The sequence below is a fragment of the Halichondria panicea genome, chromosome 1 (assembly GCF_963675165.1).
Source record: "Halichondria panicea chromosome 1, odHalPani1.1, whole genome shotgun sequence".
Taxonomy (NCBI): Eukaryota; Metazoa; Porifera; class Demospongiae; order Suberitida; family Halichondriidae; genus Halichondria; species Halichondria panicea.
Genome location: NC_087377.1, coordinates 154969 through 168047, shown reverse-complemented (window position 1 = coordinate 168047; position 13079 = coordinate 154969). Strand labels below are relative to the sequence as shown.

The window sequence follows — 13079 nt, the reverse complement described above, 5'->3', positions numbered from 1 at the left end:
AGAGGTGTTCAATGTGACTGATGACAAGGGCAGTATCAACGTGATATTGGTGGATGGACTGCCAGCTGGGACCACTCTACTACCTACCCCTGAGGGTGACTATACGCCCACACACAGGCACTGGGAGTACTACTGTTCAAGCTGTGCTTCATGGATACTCCATTTGGTGACAACCCTCTAGCCATAATCAGTGCTCAGTACAGCATTCCTGAAGACTCTCCCTGCACACAAGACCTGCACAACTTGAGAGGTGAGACCACACCCACACGCACACATCCTAGTGAAATGTAGCCAGCTTTACGCATAATTATGTTAAGCCTATAATAAACGAGTGTTGCAAGCGTGCGCTTGCTAATGCCTCTCGCCATGTTATGCTTTTGCTCAAAAAGTATTAGTGTTATAGTAGTTTCTATAATGAATTTATATTAAAGTTAGCTTATCTATATTAACTCACTGAGAAGAAAAGACTTATTTACATGCATCTATTGTTGTTCAGGACCTCAAGAAAGAAGAAAATTGATTCTTCCAAGATCAGTTCAGTGTATTATAATATCTATTGAGAAAAAAGACTTGTGTACATGCATATTGTTATCTATATTGTTAATGGTAGTGTTTTGTGGCTTACCAGGCCCTGGAAACAAAGATGATTCTGCCAGGAAAATCTGGATCTGGATCTTAGAAATTATTTTCTCACACATGGGGAATGAGCGCGCATGCGCATTACATCCACAGGAATAATTAAAGGGGGTGTCCAAAGAGATCAATTTCACAAAAATAATGGCTACTGCTAGCTAGCTGTTTTAACATATATTTTCTGAGTATTGTAGCTAACAAAAAGCTAGAGCTTTAGTGCAAGGCTAACTCATGTTGAATAGAAAGTTTGTGGGGACAGATGATGCTATGAAAGAGACTGCAACAGCCTTCAATGTGAGTCGAACTAGCCATAACTGGAGAAAGAAGCTTTAGTTTGCTAATCCAGGAATCAAAATCCAAGAGAACGTGGCTAGAAGCCTATAGCTACAAGCTGTTAGCTTTCGTCGTATTACAACCGTAGAGGAGTTACAGCTGGAACAGACACACACAGTCAGCTTTGCCGTATCCCTCGTGCGGCTACGCCTCGAGGCATACATTTTTATTATGAATAATTATTCAGATTTTAGGGGGGGGGGATATTTTGGCTGGGGGTAGGAAATCCCGAAAACCCTGTTAGTAGTTTTGTTTCTTTAGTTGTGTGGGTGGCTGTATATTGCATGTTAGTTGCAATTGGTTGGCAACTGAACTCCTTTCAACAACTTGACATGATTCGCCGATAATACCGTAGTAGAGATGTCAGACCAGAAGTAGTGCGTGGGGGTATTTTCGTACAGTAATTCAAAAACGGGACCAGAAAGTGAGTGACCAAGAAGGGCTTTCCGCAAGCCCTGGAAGAGTCTAGCAAACAACAGCTGTTCCCAGGGGTAAAAAATAGCGTAGAATTTGATTTTTATAACAGTTTTTTATGATTTTAGCATTTAATGCTTGTTTTGTGTGTGATTTTTTCTCAAAGGTGATCATCATTTTGGCAACCAAACATGAAAATGAACAAAAACACAAGTGAGCATGTCTTTCATCTCTAACTCTCTCCAGAGTATGCAAAAAGTTGCTACAATAAGCTTTTATTTCTTGCGGAATCACATATTGCATGGATAGATGGGTGGAGCTGAGAATAGAAATGCAGTAAAATCAAGCCAAGTGTACCAATAGATGTATTTATTTCTTAGAAGTTACTGAAAGTAATTATTGAAGCAATCTGAAAGCCTCTGTTGAAAAGAAACAAGAAAGATTGGAGAGAATTCCAGGGACAACAATGTAATCTATTAAATTACAAGAACTGATTCAATTTGCACACAAAAAAGACAAGAGTAATCTACTGTAGAAGCTGTCAACAGAGTTGTATCATAGATTTATAGTTGTATGGCCTTAAATCTACGTCACACTAAAAATGAATTATTTAGACCAAATGAAATTGACAGAAAAGTTGCTTATAAAGATCAAGAAACAGATATACAAGCGTAAGGTGGACATTGATGAGAGTTCTGAAACATGATACAATAAATTATACTGAAAAGATAGCATGCATGGTTACTTTAAATCCAAAAGAACTCTCTGAAGCAGGAGACATCATACTATTATAGGGACATCATAAAGATATACATTACAGAAACATTATAAACTTCATAAAATAGATATCAAAATTAATGGTTACAATATTAACTCCTGAGTCCTGAGTGTCCATTTCATACTTTTTTAAAAGAGAATAGACCAAGCAGTTCAGCAGATTATGATACTTTAAGATCATTTCCGGTATTAACAACAAATTTCATAAGTCCCGCCCAAGTACATTAAAATGCGGTAAATTTTTGTATGAATTTTTCCCTGACTAGTGTTCTTCAAAAAGCTGTATCTCTGCATTCGCTTGAACAAATCCAGTGCAATAAAGTTTTCTGGTTTGCCTAGAGTGTTCAAAAGAGATAGTAATACATAAAAGTTAGAAATAGCAAAAATGAAAATCGGTCTGACATCGCTAACCGTAGAACTTGGATAGTGCAGAATGATGTCATTATAATAACAATGTACACTGCAGGTGATAGCTGAGGAGAATGCCAGAAGACCCAACAGTGTCACCAAGTGTTTCACACACATGCTCGTAGAGTGGTTGCAAGGTGGTCCACAACTGGAGGACTTGTTGACAGCTCTAGAGTCTCCCGTTATCAGTAGAGCTGACATTGCTGAGGACCTCAAGGGAAGATTGCAAGTGACTCTAACCTGACAATATTCTCTAGCCATTATAAACTGTGACTGATGGTATTTATTTTTTAATTAATTTGTTCTTTATCAATTATAAGTGTTTGTGTGGTGACTACTAGCACTCTATCCACCATAATTATACCTGATGTGAATGCTTTGTTGAGTCAATGTCTGTCCACACAATTGCACATGCCAGCTATGTTATCAATGATAAATGTATTGTAACTGTGTAGCATCAGAAGAGAGCCGTCATCAAAATTAAACTTAGCCTCGATCCCAGGCCGAGTTTTCGCTTTTATAACGGTTAGGCAAACAACTTTGCCTAACCGTTATAAAAGCGAAAACTCGGCCTGGGATCGAGGCTAAATTAAACTGAGCTCCTGATAAAACACAGATTGGTGAAGAATGGGTGTGGCCTAGTGGTTAACCGATTATAGGCCGCGACCTCACGTCCGGCCCCATTCGCATGGGTCAGCACTGGTTAATAGTAGTCTTATGGTCAGCATTGGCACTGCATGTAGTCAAGGCTGGTTATAGTCAGATCACTTGACCTGTGAACTCAAGATATACCTGCACACGGTTTGCACTGCACTGCACTAGTACTACTGGATCATGGACTGGACAACACAGCTGGTTGGTACAAGGTGGAGAGTACGTACGTAGTACAGTGCTAGTGATCAGTAGAATCATGACTTCCCGAACAGTGATCACAATATCCCAGAGAGAATTTCTTGTGAGGAAATTTGAAGAAGGGATGCACAGTTGTGGACAGAACACTCTGAATGCTCGACAAGCTGCTGCATGCTACTGAGACTGGCTTGACATTAAATACTATAAACGTGAGATTGACCTGTCAACATTGGTATCAGGATGATGTATACATGCAGTCTCTAAAATTGAGTCTGGTCGTGCTATATATGCGATATGCTCTATAGTCAGTATTATGATATAGTCAGGCTAGTCACTGTGTGCACATTGTTAGTCGGCTAGTCTGTATGTACGCTGCTTAGTAACAGTATTGATCATAGTCAACTGGTTAGTTACCTTGTAGGCTGACGTCACGTGACCAAAATTGCAGAAAGCGCAATGCTTTCTTGGTATATATGCACATTCTGCTAAACTGTTTTAGGATCTTTTTTGAACATAAGCAGTCACTTAGAGATGTAGAGAGTATTTATATAGCTAGAAAGTAATTGTGTATAGGATTAGCACAATCATATTTAGGAAAGGTTGAAGATCGGGATAAGTTGTAACAGTTATGTCGACTTTTTAAGGAGTCTTGAGCTTGCTTGTAGCTTTGGATGCCTTAGACTTCTTTTTAGGTATGCGGTCCATATCTGATACCTATACGTCAAAAATGTACATTGTCACTAACAAGCTGTCATCAAATACATGCATTTGTGATTAAACTTCGTCTAGCCCCTATATACAATTAATTTCTAGCTATACAAATACTCTCTACATCTCTTACCGTCTGCTTATGTCCAAAAAATTGCCAAGTAAGCATTGCGCTTTGGACAGCAATTTTGGTCACGTGACCAGTTAATTGCGTTTTACCTCTGCCTTTCTACTAGCATTTGCGTGAGAGTTGAGTAAATTACCAGTATATTGATCGTAGAGTCAACATGGTTTATTATCAAGGGTTAATAAATAGAAGAGGGCATGCAACAGCTTGCGAGCAAAAACTGTAAGTGCATGGGCGGTGGAATTTACGGGAAAAGTACAAACTACTTCTGATTTTGTGTAAAGTACGTGTGCAGATACCTATAAAATAAATTGAATGCAGTTTTGTTCGCATTAAACTAATAGTGAGTTGCATGCCCTCTTCTGTTTATCAGCCCTTGCAGCTAATTAAGGTACAAATGTTTCACCCTGTACACATCACCTGCTGTAAAGACTAGCAGTATTGATTGTAGTCAAGCATTGGTTACTTTTAGGCTGTAGCCTGACACATGTAGCTACTACTTGGTAGTAGCATTGATTGCAGTCAATATTGGTTATGTGTATACACGCTGCCTTAGTATTATATGGGCTTTAATTGTATTTGTAACATGTACATGCAGTCGGTATTGGTTACACATGAGATGGCTTTAGCTTTGTCCAATTATTTAGTCTGGGATCATTAATTAGTGTGTGTGTGTGTGTGTGTGTGTGTGTGTGTGTGTGTGTGTGTGTGTGTGTGTGTGTGTGTGTGTGTGTGTGTGTGTGTGTGTGTGTGTGTGTGTGTGTGTGTGTGTGTGTGTGTGTGTGTGTGTGTGTGTGTGTGTGTGTGTGTGTGTGTGTGTGTGTGTGTGTGTGTGTGTGTGTGTGTGTGTGTGTGTGTGTGTGTGTGTGTGTGTGTGCGTGCGTGCGCGCGTGTGTACGTGTGTGTGTGTACATGTGTGCGTGTGTGTGTATGCGTGTGTACATGTGTGTCTGTGTGTGTGTGCGTACAGCAACATACACACTACCAAAACTAAATACGCACATGCATACATGCAGTATTGGATAAACAATCACAAGAAACGGCACACCAGCTCTCATTGTGACACTGTTCCTCGTGCTAGAACTAAAAAGCTGTCCACACGTAGGAAATTAAGGCAGGCCTCTGGCTTCAGTAAAGAGTTTCACAAACAACAAGGTACGTAGATTTTATGGTGGATAGTTTATTTTAATGACATGCATGCCGTATATAAAAGTTGTGCATTCACTCACTATTCAGCAAATGCACGATTATATTAGATCTCAAAGGGAAGACTCTCTCAGATAAATCAAAATTGATGGCAGAGGCTTGGAGAAAAATCAGCACTGCTGATAAGGAAAAGTACAATGTAGTAGCAAAAGATATTGAGGGTAGCAATGAGCAGGAGGATGAGGAGGAACTAACACCGGAAAAAAAGAGGTAGCTCATTGTTCGGGTTGCTAAGAGACATCAGGGAGATGTAGGTGTTGTGAGTACTGTATGTGCACGTAGACGGCACATATAATATTATATTTTATCACCTAAAATTAATTTTGTGAACATAATTATTATGATGTTGCGACAGGTCCAATTTATGTGAGCTAAGGAAATAATTACTTTTACTATGAGGCGGGCTTATAAATGATATAATGCCTATAATGTAGACAACACACTAAACCCTAACATGTGGCTATATTTACCTTGTGCACTTATACAGGCCAATCTGCTGCAATCACTTGGTTGTGAGATGGCTACAATGATGTTGTTGATAAAAAGGTTTTAAGTGTGGGAACCACAGATGGGAAAAAATTTCTTCAATCTCACCCTGCAATCCTGTCATCCTTCAGCTCCTACTTTCTGTATGGTAAGGCTTTATAAGTAAATGTAATGTAGATACCATTATTTGATTACGTAAAACTGATTGCTTTGTGTGCACGACAAACTGTACACCTCGTTTCTCTAATTATTACTATACAGATGACTTGTCCAAGAAACAATTTGCTACCCCAGCCACTGCAGCCTCGTCAAGTACAACCAGTCTCAACACAAATTCCAGCTCATTCAATGTTACCTCAACAAACGCAAACCCAATCAACACCACCTCATCTACTACATCCAAAGCTGTTATTTCCACTGTGAAGAAATCAACCACTAAAACTACAACCAAAGCAACACCTTCTGGAATCTTGTCCAATCAAGCTATTTCTAACACTGATACCGTCAGTACGATTTTTATGAAAGGCAGAGATGGAAGTATTGTTGCAACAGGTACAGTGCTTCCTGGTGTACATAAAACCATTCATGGTCGTCCTTGCCAAAAAGATTGTGAAACGCTTTCCGTTGTGGATGTTGTACAAGTTGGTGCTGAAGCTTGGTTTGAAGATGCTTTGGGGGAAAATAAATTGAGCACAGGGATCATCGTGGAATGGCCGAGCAGTATGATATCAAACGTAGCTGATGTCTCCCCACTTCATACAAGAACTAATCGCAAACGTAAATAACCAGCTGACTATAAAACTACTATGATAATTGTTATAATTATTGTATATACAATTGTAATAGGAATGGTAAAGGTTTCCTTCCATTTTATTCGCGATTCTATATTCTCTCTATCTTGTGTACTGTATACGTAAGTAAGATTACGTTATTATTGTTTGTACGTACGTATATAATTATGTATGTACAATTGTATGTATGACATAGATAATAATTTATGTCCGAGTTTAGGACTATATATATAATTGTCAAAACTATTTATTATGCAGTTCATATTCATATAATGTTGTCACTTATAATTATGCATGCGTTCGGTTGACTTATAATAGCCTTGACTTCAATTTATAAAAGGCATTGATGTTTAAGAAATAATGACTGCCTATAGCTATAAGTGTGATTAATAAATTATTAATTAAAGTACATAAAAAAGATAAGTGTTCAATTGTCCACGTCAGAATCATCGTCACTACTACTGTCTGTACAAATAATATCAGTAACGGAAGGGTAATCATGTTCATGAATTAATTTGACAATTGTAAAAAAATGAACCATCTGGACCTAATAAGCTCGTATCAGGTAGCTCTACAGTATGATACTGGTTAACTGTTCTGGAAAACGTAATTAAATAAGATTCGCAAAGTAATAATCTTCGATGCAAAAGGTTAAGGCAACCTTTCTGAAACAGAGACAGACTATCAGATGTGGCGATATCCTGTATATGACGACTTATTACGGAATGCTCGTATTTCAGGTTGTTGGCAACAGTATTAATTTCTTCCATTATCATCTTCACTTCTTCCGTTGCCCTTTCCTTCATATTACACGCTCTCACAACTTTTATCCACAAATGAATGGGAATGGTACAATTTCCAGCCGACGCGACCTCCAACGTAGACAATTCTTCCAAATTGGAAACTGTCTCCCAATTCAAATTGGCTGGCAGATGGTATGCTACTCCTTCAAATTGATCATGACGCATACCATTAAATCTGCTCACTGTTCGTTTCAGCGTACTCGTACTTGATGATATCTTCTTTGCAAGGCGTGCAGCAATCGATTGACCATCTGTAACATAGTACATAGATCATGTTAGCATGCATACATACTACAATCTGATTGGCTAAAGGTAGTGTTCTATCCAACTTAGAAAATCATGTAGATCAAAATCTGATTGGCTAGAGAATCATGGTTGCTATAATAAAAATAAAATTAATGCTTAGACACTAGCTGTTTAGGAAGTTTCCACATAATTTAGAAGCCCTTAGGGCTAGTAGAACCCTCACTACGTTCGGTATACTATACAACCAGCTCTTTGGGCTTCTAAATCATAATTATTACTTAACTATTATTTATATAATTACATGATTGTGCTGACTAACATTCTTACCAGCGTATCTCGCTTTGGTAGATATTAAAAACCTACGCTCGCGAGCAATATGAAGGATGTTCTGAAAGGTTTTGTGACGTTGCCCGAAACCTGTCAAAGTTTCATCACGATTTTGATACAATCATCTGATAATTAATGCTCACTCAGATCAGTTTGACTCCTTGCGAACAGCCCGTGTTGTTGTTTCTGCAATTGTTCAGCTGATGACTCCGTCAGTGTACCTGAAGGTGCAATATAAAAGTGCACAAAATTCACAAACTTTATTCTTGACTACGTCTAACCATTTGACTCATTGATTAGCTTTGATAAGTCCTCTGTTGCACTATGTTGAGTGTTTTGGGCGTTCTTCAGCCTTTTGACTAACGATGCCCCTACGTATACAAGAATTAGCACTTTTTTTCCCTTTATGCAAAGCATACATAGGTGCATACCAACTAGTGCTGAGAGCTAATATTAAGGTAGCCCTAACAAAAAACAAACCTAGATTAAGACGTACTCTTGATGCATAATGTAATAGAGCTGAGGTAAGGACATCAATGCGATGAGATGGTCGCATTTCTTTGGTGGATTTAGCAAATCTTCTTAGATATGACCACAGTCTCTCCATAGCTTCACCATCAGTAAGTCCGCATCCAGTTAGGACTCTAGGTGAATATGTCAGCTACATGTATAATACAACAGTAAGTTATTAACACACAGCTTTGGCATCTTTCTTCTTACCTGACAGAATGCACAATGCCCATAGACATGAAAAATTGGCACTCCTAATGTTGTCTTTTCTAACATGTCAAGATGTCCACGATTCTGGAGAAGTAATCAAATATAAGTGCGTACTAATTAAGATTAGATCTGACTATTGAGACACAACTTCAGATGAGTTTCGAGTAAGCAGGCAATATCATACAGTAACAACAGACACTTGTCACCCTTGTTTTGGTGTGCCTTCTTTAGCAGGTACACAGGATATGCTAGTCTAGATAATTAAGATACAGAATACCTTAATTTTTAACAATGCACCATGTATGCTCTTTTTGAAAACCTTAATGTTACGTACATACCTTTCTCCATGCTTCATATTCAGAAATCTTTGGGGAAACTCATGACGACAGATGCTTCCAAACACGGCAGTTTCATCTAGAGCTGCGTACCTTGATTTGGAGCGCAAAGTGTCTCCAGCGAGGAACTCATGACACCCCTAATGCCAGGATAAAATTAACTGAGTGAAATGTGCTAAAAGTCTATTTAAACGATTACATCCAAATTGTATAGCACAGGTTTTCACACTTGACCAATTAAGTATAACGCTAAAACCTTACCTTGTCGATTATCTGGCCAAATGTATCATAATCAGCAACAAACTCATCTACTGCTTGCTGTTCCTCAAAGAATACACCAGAGAAGAGTGGTGGTCGAACACTAACACCAGCAGACTTTTTCCGACATAGTCCAAATACACCATCCATGGATATAATTTGAGTTCCATTGCTCTGCACGTAAAAGGTAAGTATAGGCTGCCAGAGTCTAATTGCTATAACAAAACCACAAACCTGAGGACAGGCAGGGCAGATAGCTGTAGTGTTCAAGTCAGGAGACAAAAATAGAAGACAGTCGAGTTGATATCTGTTGAACCTGAATGTTAATGTGAATATGTCGTATTATGTTCTTTCACAATTAATATACCCTACCTATATTCTTCAAACGCATCAATCATGACAGGATAGATCTTCCGGAGCTATAGAAGAATAAACAGATTAAAATAACTGACAATTAAAAGTGTGTACCTCAAGCGATTGCTGACGCATGCAACATGTACACCTCATCAGTGCGCAACAATTAATGTATAAGTATAACCGACATCAAATTCACATACTTGTTTGCTGATATCTCTTCCAATTTTGTATTCAAGAGAACGACAAAAAGCATCGACACCAATACACCCTTCCAGCAAAAGTGACTCCATCCATAGTAGCAGATCCTGATGAAATGCTAGGGTGGGAGTTGCTGGTGTCGCTGGCCACATGTTATGCCGCACAAGAGTAACAGCCTCAGGCTCACACTTGCAGAAGGTTACGCACACACAATGCTGGAAACAACCTGTAATTAAGTCATTGGATTCTTAGACACAGGCTATATCAGTGTAGTTAAACAAATACCTTTAGGGTCAAGACAAACAACTTCTTTTATGTAAGTTGTACAGCAACAGTGAAGTGCTGGAAAGGTTCTCGACTGCTTGAAATAGTATGGGTGAAGCATTCCATTCTGTAAAATCAGATCGCATGCATTTAATAATCACAAAAATGTACAGCAGTATGTTTGATTAGTGCATACTTTCCAGAGAAAAGGTCGATGAAAAATATTTGTCAGAGAGTGTACTGAGTCCACATGGTTGGCACAGTAGTATGCCTGTGGTCCACAATCCCGGCAAATTGCAACAGCGGGTTCTTCACACTCGGCACACACAGAACAAGGGGAAGGAATTCCGGTTTCTACACTGGCACGTAGCAACTGGACACGCACTTCAGCCCAGTTGTCAGCAGCCTTCTGCTGTCGCTTCTCATAAGCACTTGAGCTCACTGTGTCTGGAAAAGTGGTGTCATCCTGCCCCGAGCTCTCTGGATCATGATCATGCCACTCACTACTGATTAATACATCTGGAGAGTCGCCACTGATAACATCAGTAGGCCTGCTCGCTCCATGTACATCTACTTCTTCAGCTTCATTTTTATCACTGGAGAGGAACCTAGTACTGCTGGAAGAATTAACAGAAGAGGATTCTGGCACAGCAGACAAAGAGAGAGATTTTTTATGCACAGCACGACGTTTTGAAGGAGATACTTCAAAGTAGGAGATAGATTGAGACTTAGGCTTCACACTTATCCTTCTCTTGCTCATGGCCGGCCAGCTAGCTATAGAATATAGATCTAGATCTACCTGATTCTGCGGAGCTATAGCTAGCTCAGTGCACCCATAGATAAAAGAGCTCGCTACTTTAGATTAAACTCGGTATAGACTATAGTCAATAGTCACTACTGCATGCTTTGCAGCTTACATGCTGACCTTAAGACTACTATTATCCAGTGCTAACCATGTGATATGATCTTCCTCAATAAACTTAAGTCTACATCATTCGTTTCAACACCAAGAATACACCACTGGAATAGGACATCTTCATTCTTAAGCAGGGTATCAGTAAGCGTTTTACCTCCTTGTACCGTACTTGCGGTTGCTATGGTCATGTGTTTTCTGATACACTCTTCTATTATCAAAAACAGCATGTAGGTATATCATCACTGATATGCCAAAGTCCACCTCTATCAATCTCTGTATCTGTACCCTCTGTATGAAACCCTGTTAGTAGTTTTGTTTCTTTAGTTGTGTGTGTGGCTGTATTGGATGTTAGTTGCAATTGGTTGGCCACTGAATCAAGTTCCTTTCAACAATTAACTTGACATGATTCATAATTTCAGCCGATATACCGTAGAACTTGGATAGTGCAGAATGATGCTATTATAATAACAATGTACACTGCAGGTGATAGCTGAGGAGAATGCCAGATCAGAAGACCCAACAGTGTCACCAAGTGTTTCACACACATGCTCGTAGAGTGGTTGCAAGGTGGTCCACAACTGGAGGACTTGTTGACAGCTCTAGAGTCTCCCGTTATCAGTATATAGAGCTGACATTGCTGAGGACCTCAAGGGAAGACTGCAAGTGACTCTAACCTGACAATATCCTCTAGCCATTATAAACTGTGACTGATGGCATTTATTTTTTAATTTGTTCTTTATCAATTATAAGTGTTTGTGTGGTGTCTACTAGCACTCTATCCACCATAATTATACCTGATGTGAATGCTTTGTTGAGTCAATGTCTGTCCACACAATTGCACATGCCAGCTATGTTATCAATGATAAATGTATTGTAACTGTGTAGCATCAGAAGAGAGCTGTCATCAAAATTAAACTTATTTATGAGCTCCTGATAATACACAGATTGGTGAAGAATGGGTGTGGCCTAGTGGTTAAGGGTGTGGCTAGTAGATCAGATCTCGTGAGAGGACACGGGTTCTCATGAGGACTGTAAGGTTTATAAAATACACATAATTCTTACTTACTTATATAGTTAATGATCTTTACCACTTTTATTGTAATAATTATTATTATGTCATAACAAGAGCGCATGCACTCTTGGTCATAATTAATTTTTAGCAGTAGAGATTAAAAAATTCAACAATATTAATTTTTATGACTGCATAGGCTAAAAATTTTCAATGATGATCAATGTTGTCATGTTTCCTTGGTAACGGGCCGGGCTTGTGTTTACTTTCTTGACAATAATTATCTTCAACTTATCCCATCAGTGTCCATGATTATAAGAAACAGCGTGTCTACAGAGAAATGGGGGATGAGGGAAAGTGGTCGTATTTATATAATTATAGTACATGACAATTTCACATGCAGCATAATGTACAGTTACACACACACCCACACACAAGCTGAGACCACACCCCTTAGCGTACCTCATCATGACTATGGAAATATCGCTGGCGTTGTGATGGAGGCTCCTTCACTGTGAGTGTGTGTGTGTGAGTGTGGGGAGTACAGCGCAAAAAGCACAAACTACAAAACACAGTCACACCTCCAAGGGAGGAGCACAGCGCAAAAAGCACAAACTACAAAAAACAGTCACACATGCAAGGGGGGAGTACAGTGGAAAAAGCACAAACTACAAAACACAGTCACACATGCAAGGGGGGAGTACAGCGCAAAAAGCACAAACTACAAAACACAGTCACACATGCAAGGGGAGTACAGCGCAAAAAGCACAAACTATTGTCAGTGAATTGAACCCACTCACGGGAACGCAAAACTATTGCTAGTGAATTGAACCCACTCACGGGAACGTAAAACTATTGCTAGTGAATTGAACCCACTCACGGGAACGTAAAACTATTGCTAGTGAATTGAA

The 13079-nt window shown here is 39.2% G+C and overlaps 1 protein-coding gene and 2 long non-coding RNA genes across 12 annotated transcripts; 2 read left to right on the top strand and 1 right to left on the bottom strand.

Moving 5' to 3' along the window:
• The first annotated feature begins 3253 nt into the window (after nt 1–3253).
• Nucleotides 3254–5652, top strand: LOC135348690 (uncharacterized). 2 transcript variants are annotated; one of them, XR_010398811.1, is made up of 3 exons: nt 3254–3520; nt 5269–5407; nt 5509–5652. It is a non-coding gene; the product is annotated as an uncharacterized LOC135348690 (long non-coding RNA). The 2 variants fall into 2 exon arrangements; XR_010398809.1 differs by having other exon boundaries at nt 3467–3626.
• A 112-nt stretch (nt 5653–5764) lies between these two features.
• On the top strand, nt 5765–6981 carry LOC135348570 (uncharacterized). The gene is made up of 2 exons (XR_010398784.1): nt 5765–6092; nt 6206–6981. It is a non-coding gene; the product is annotated as an uncharacterized LOC135348570 (long non-coding RNA).
• A 233-nt stretch (nt 6982–7214) lies between these two features.
• Nucleotides 7215–11159, bottom strand: LOC135346605 (uncharacterized). Of its 9 annotated transcripts, XM_064544318.1 has the most exons (14): nt 10440–11132; nt 10265–10370; nt 9982–10205; nt 9797–9843; nt 9659–9740; nt 9428–9598; nt 9170–9306; nt 8981–9084; nt 8832–8917; nt 8592–8772; nt 8393–8482; nt 8255–8332; nt 8112–8201; nt 7215–7789 (listed from the first exon to the last, which is right to left on the bottom strand). In XM_064544318.1, the coding sequence occupies exons 1-14, from the start codon at nt 11001–11003 to the stop codon at nt 7239–7241; spliced, it is 2511 nt and encodes an 836-aa protein (XP_064400388.1). In that variant the 5' UTR covers nt 11004–11132; the 3' UTR covers nt 7215–7238. The 9 variants fall into 9 exon arrangements, 6 of the variants coding, with proteins under 6 accessions (XP_064400388.1, XP_064400458.1, XP_064400539.1 ...); XM_064544388.1 differs by lacking the exon at nt 8112–8201 and having other exon boundaries at nt 10440–11139; XM_064544469.1 differs by lacking the exon at nt 8393–8482 and having other exon boundaries at nt 10440–11139.
• Between the last annotated feature and the right edge of the window lie 1920 nt (nt 11160–13079).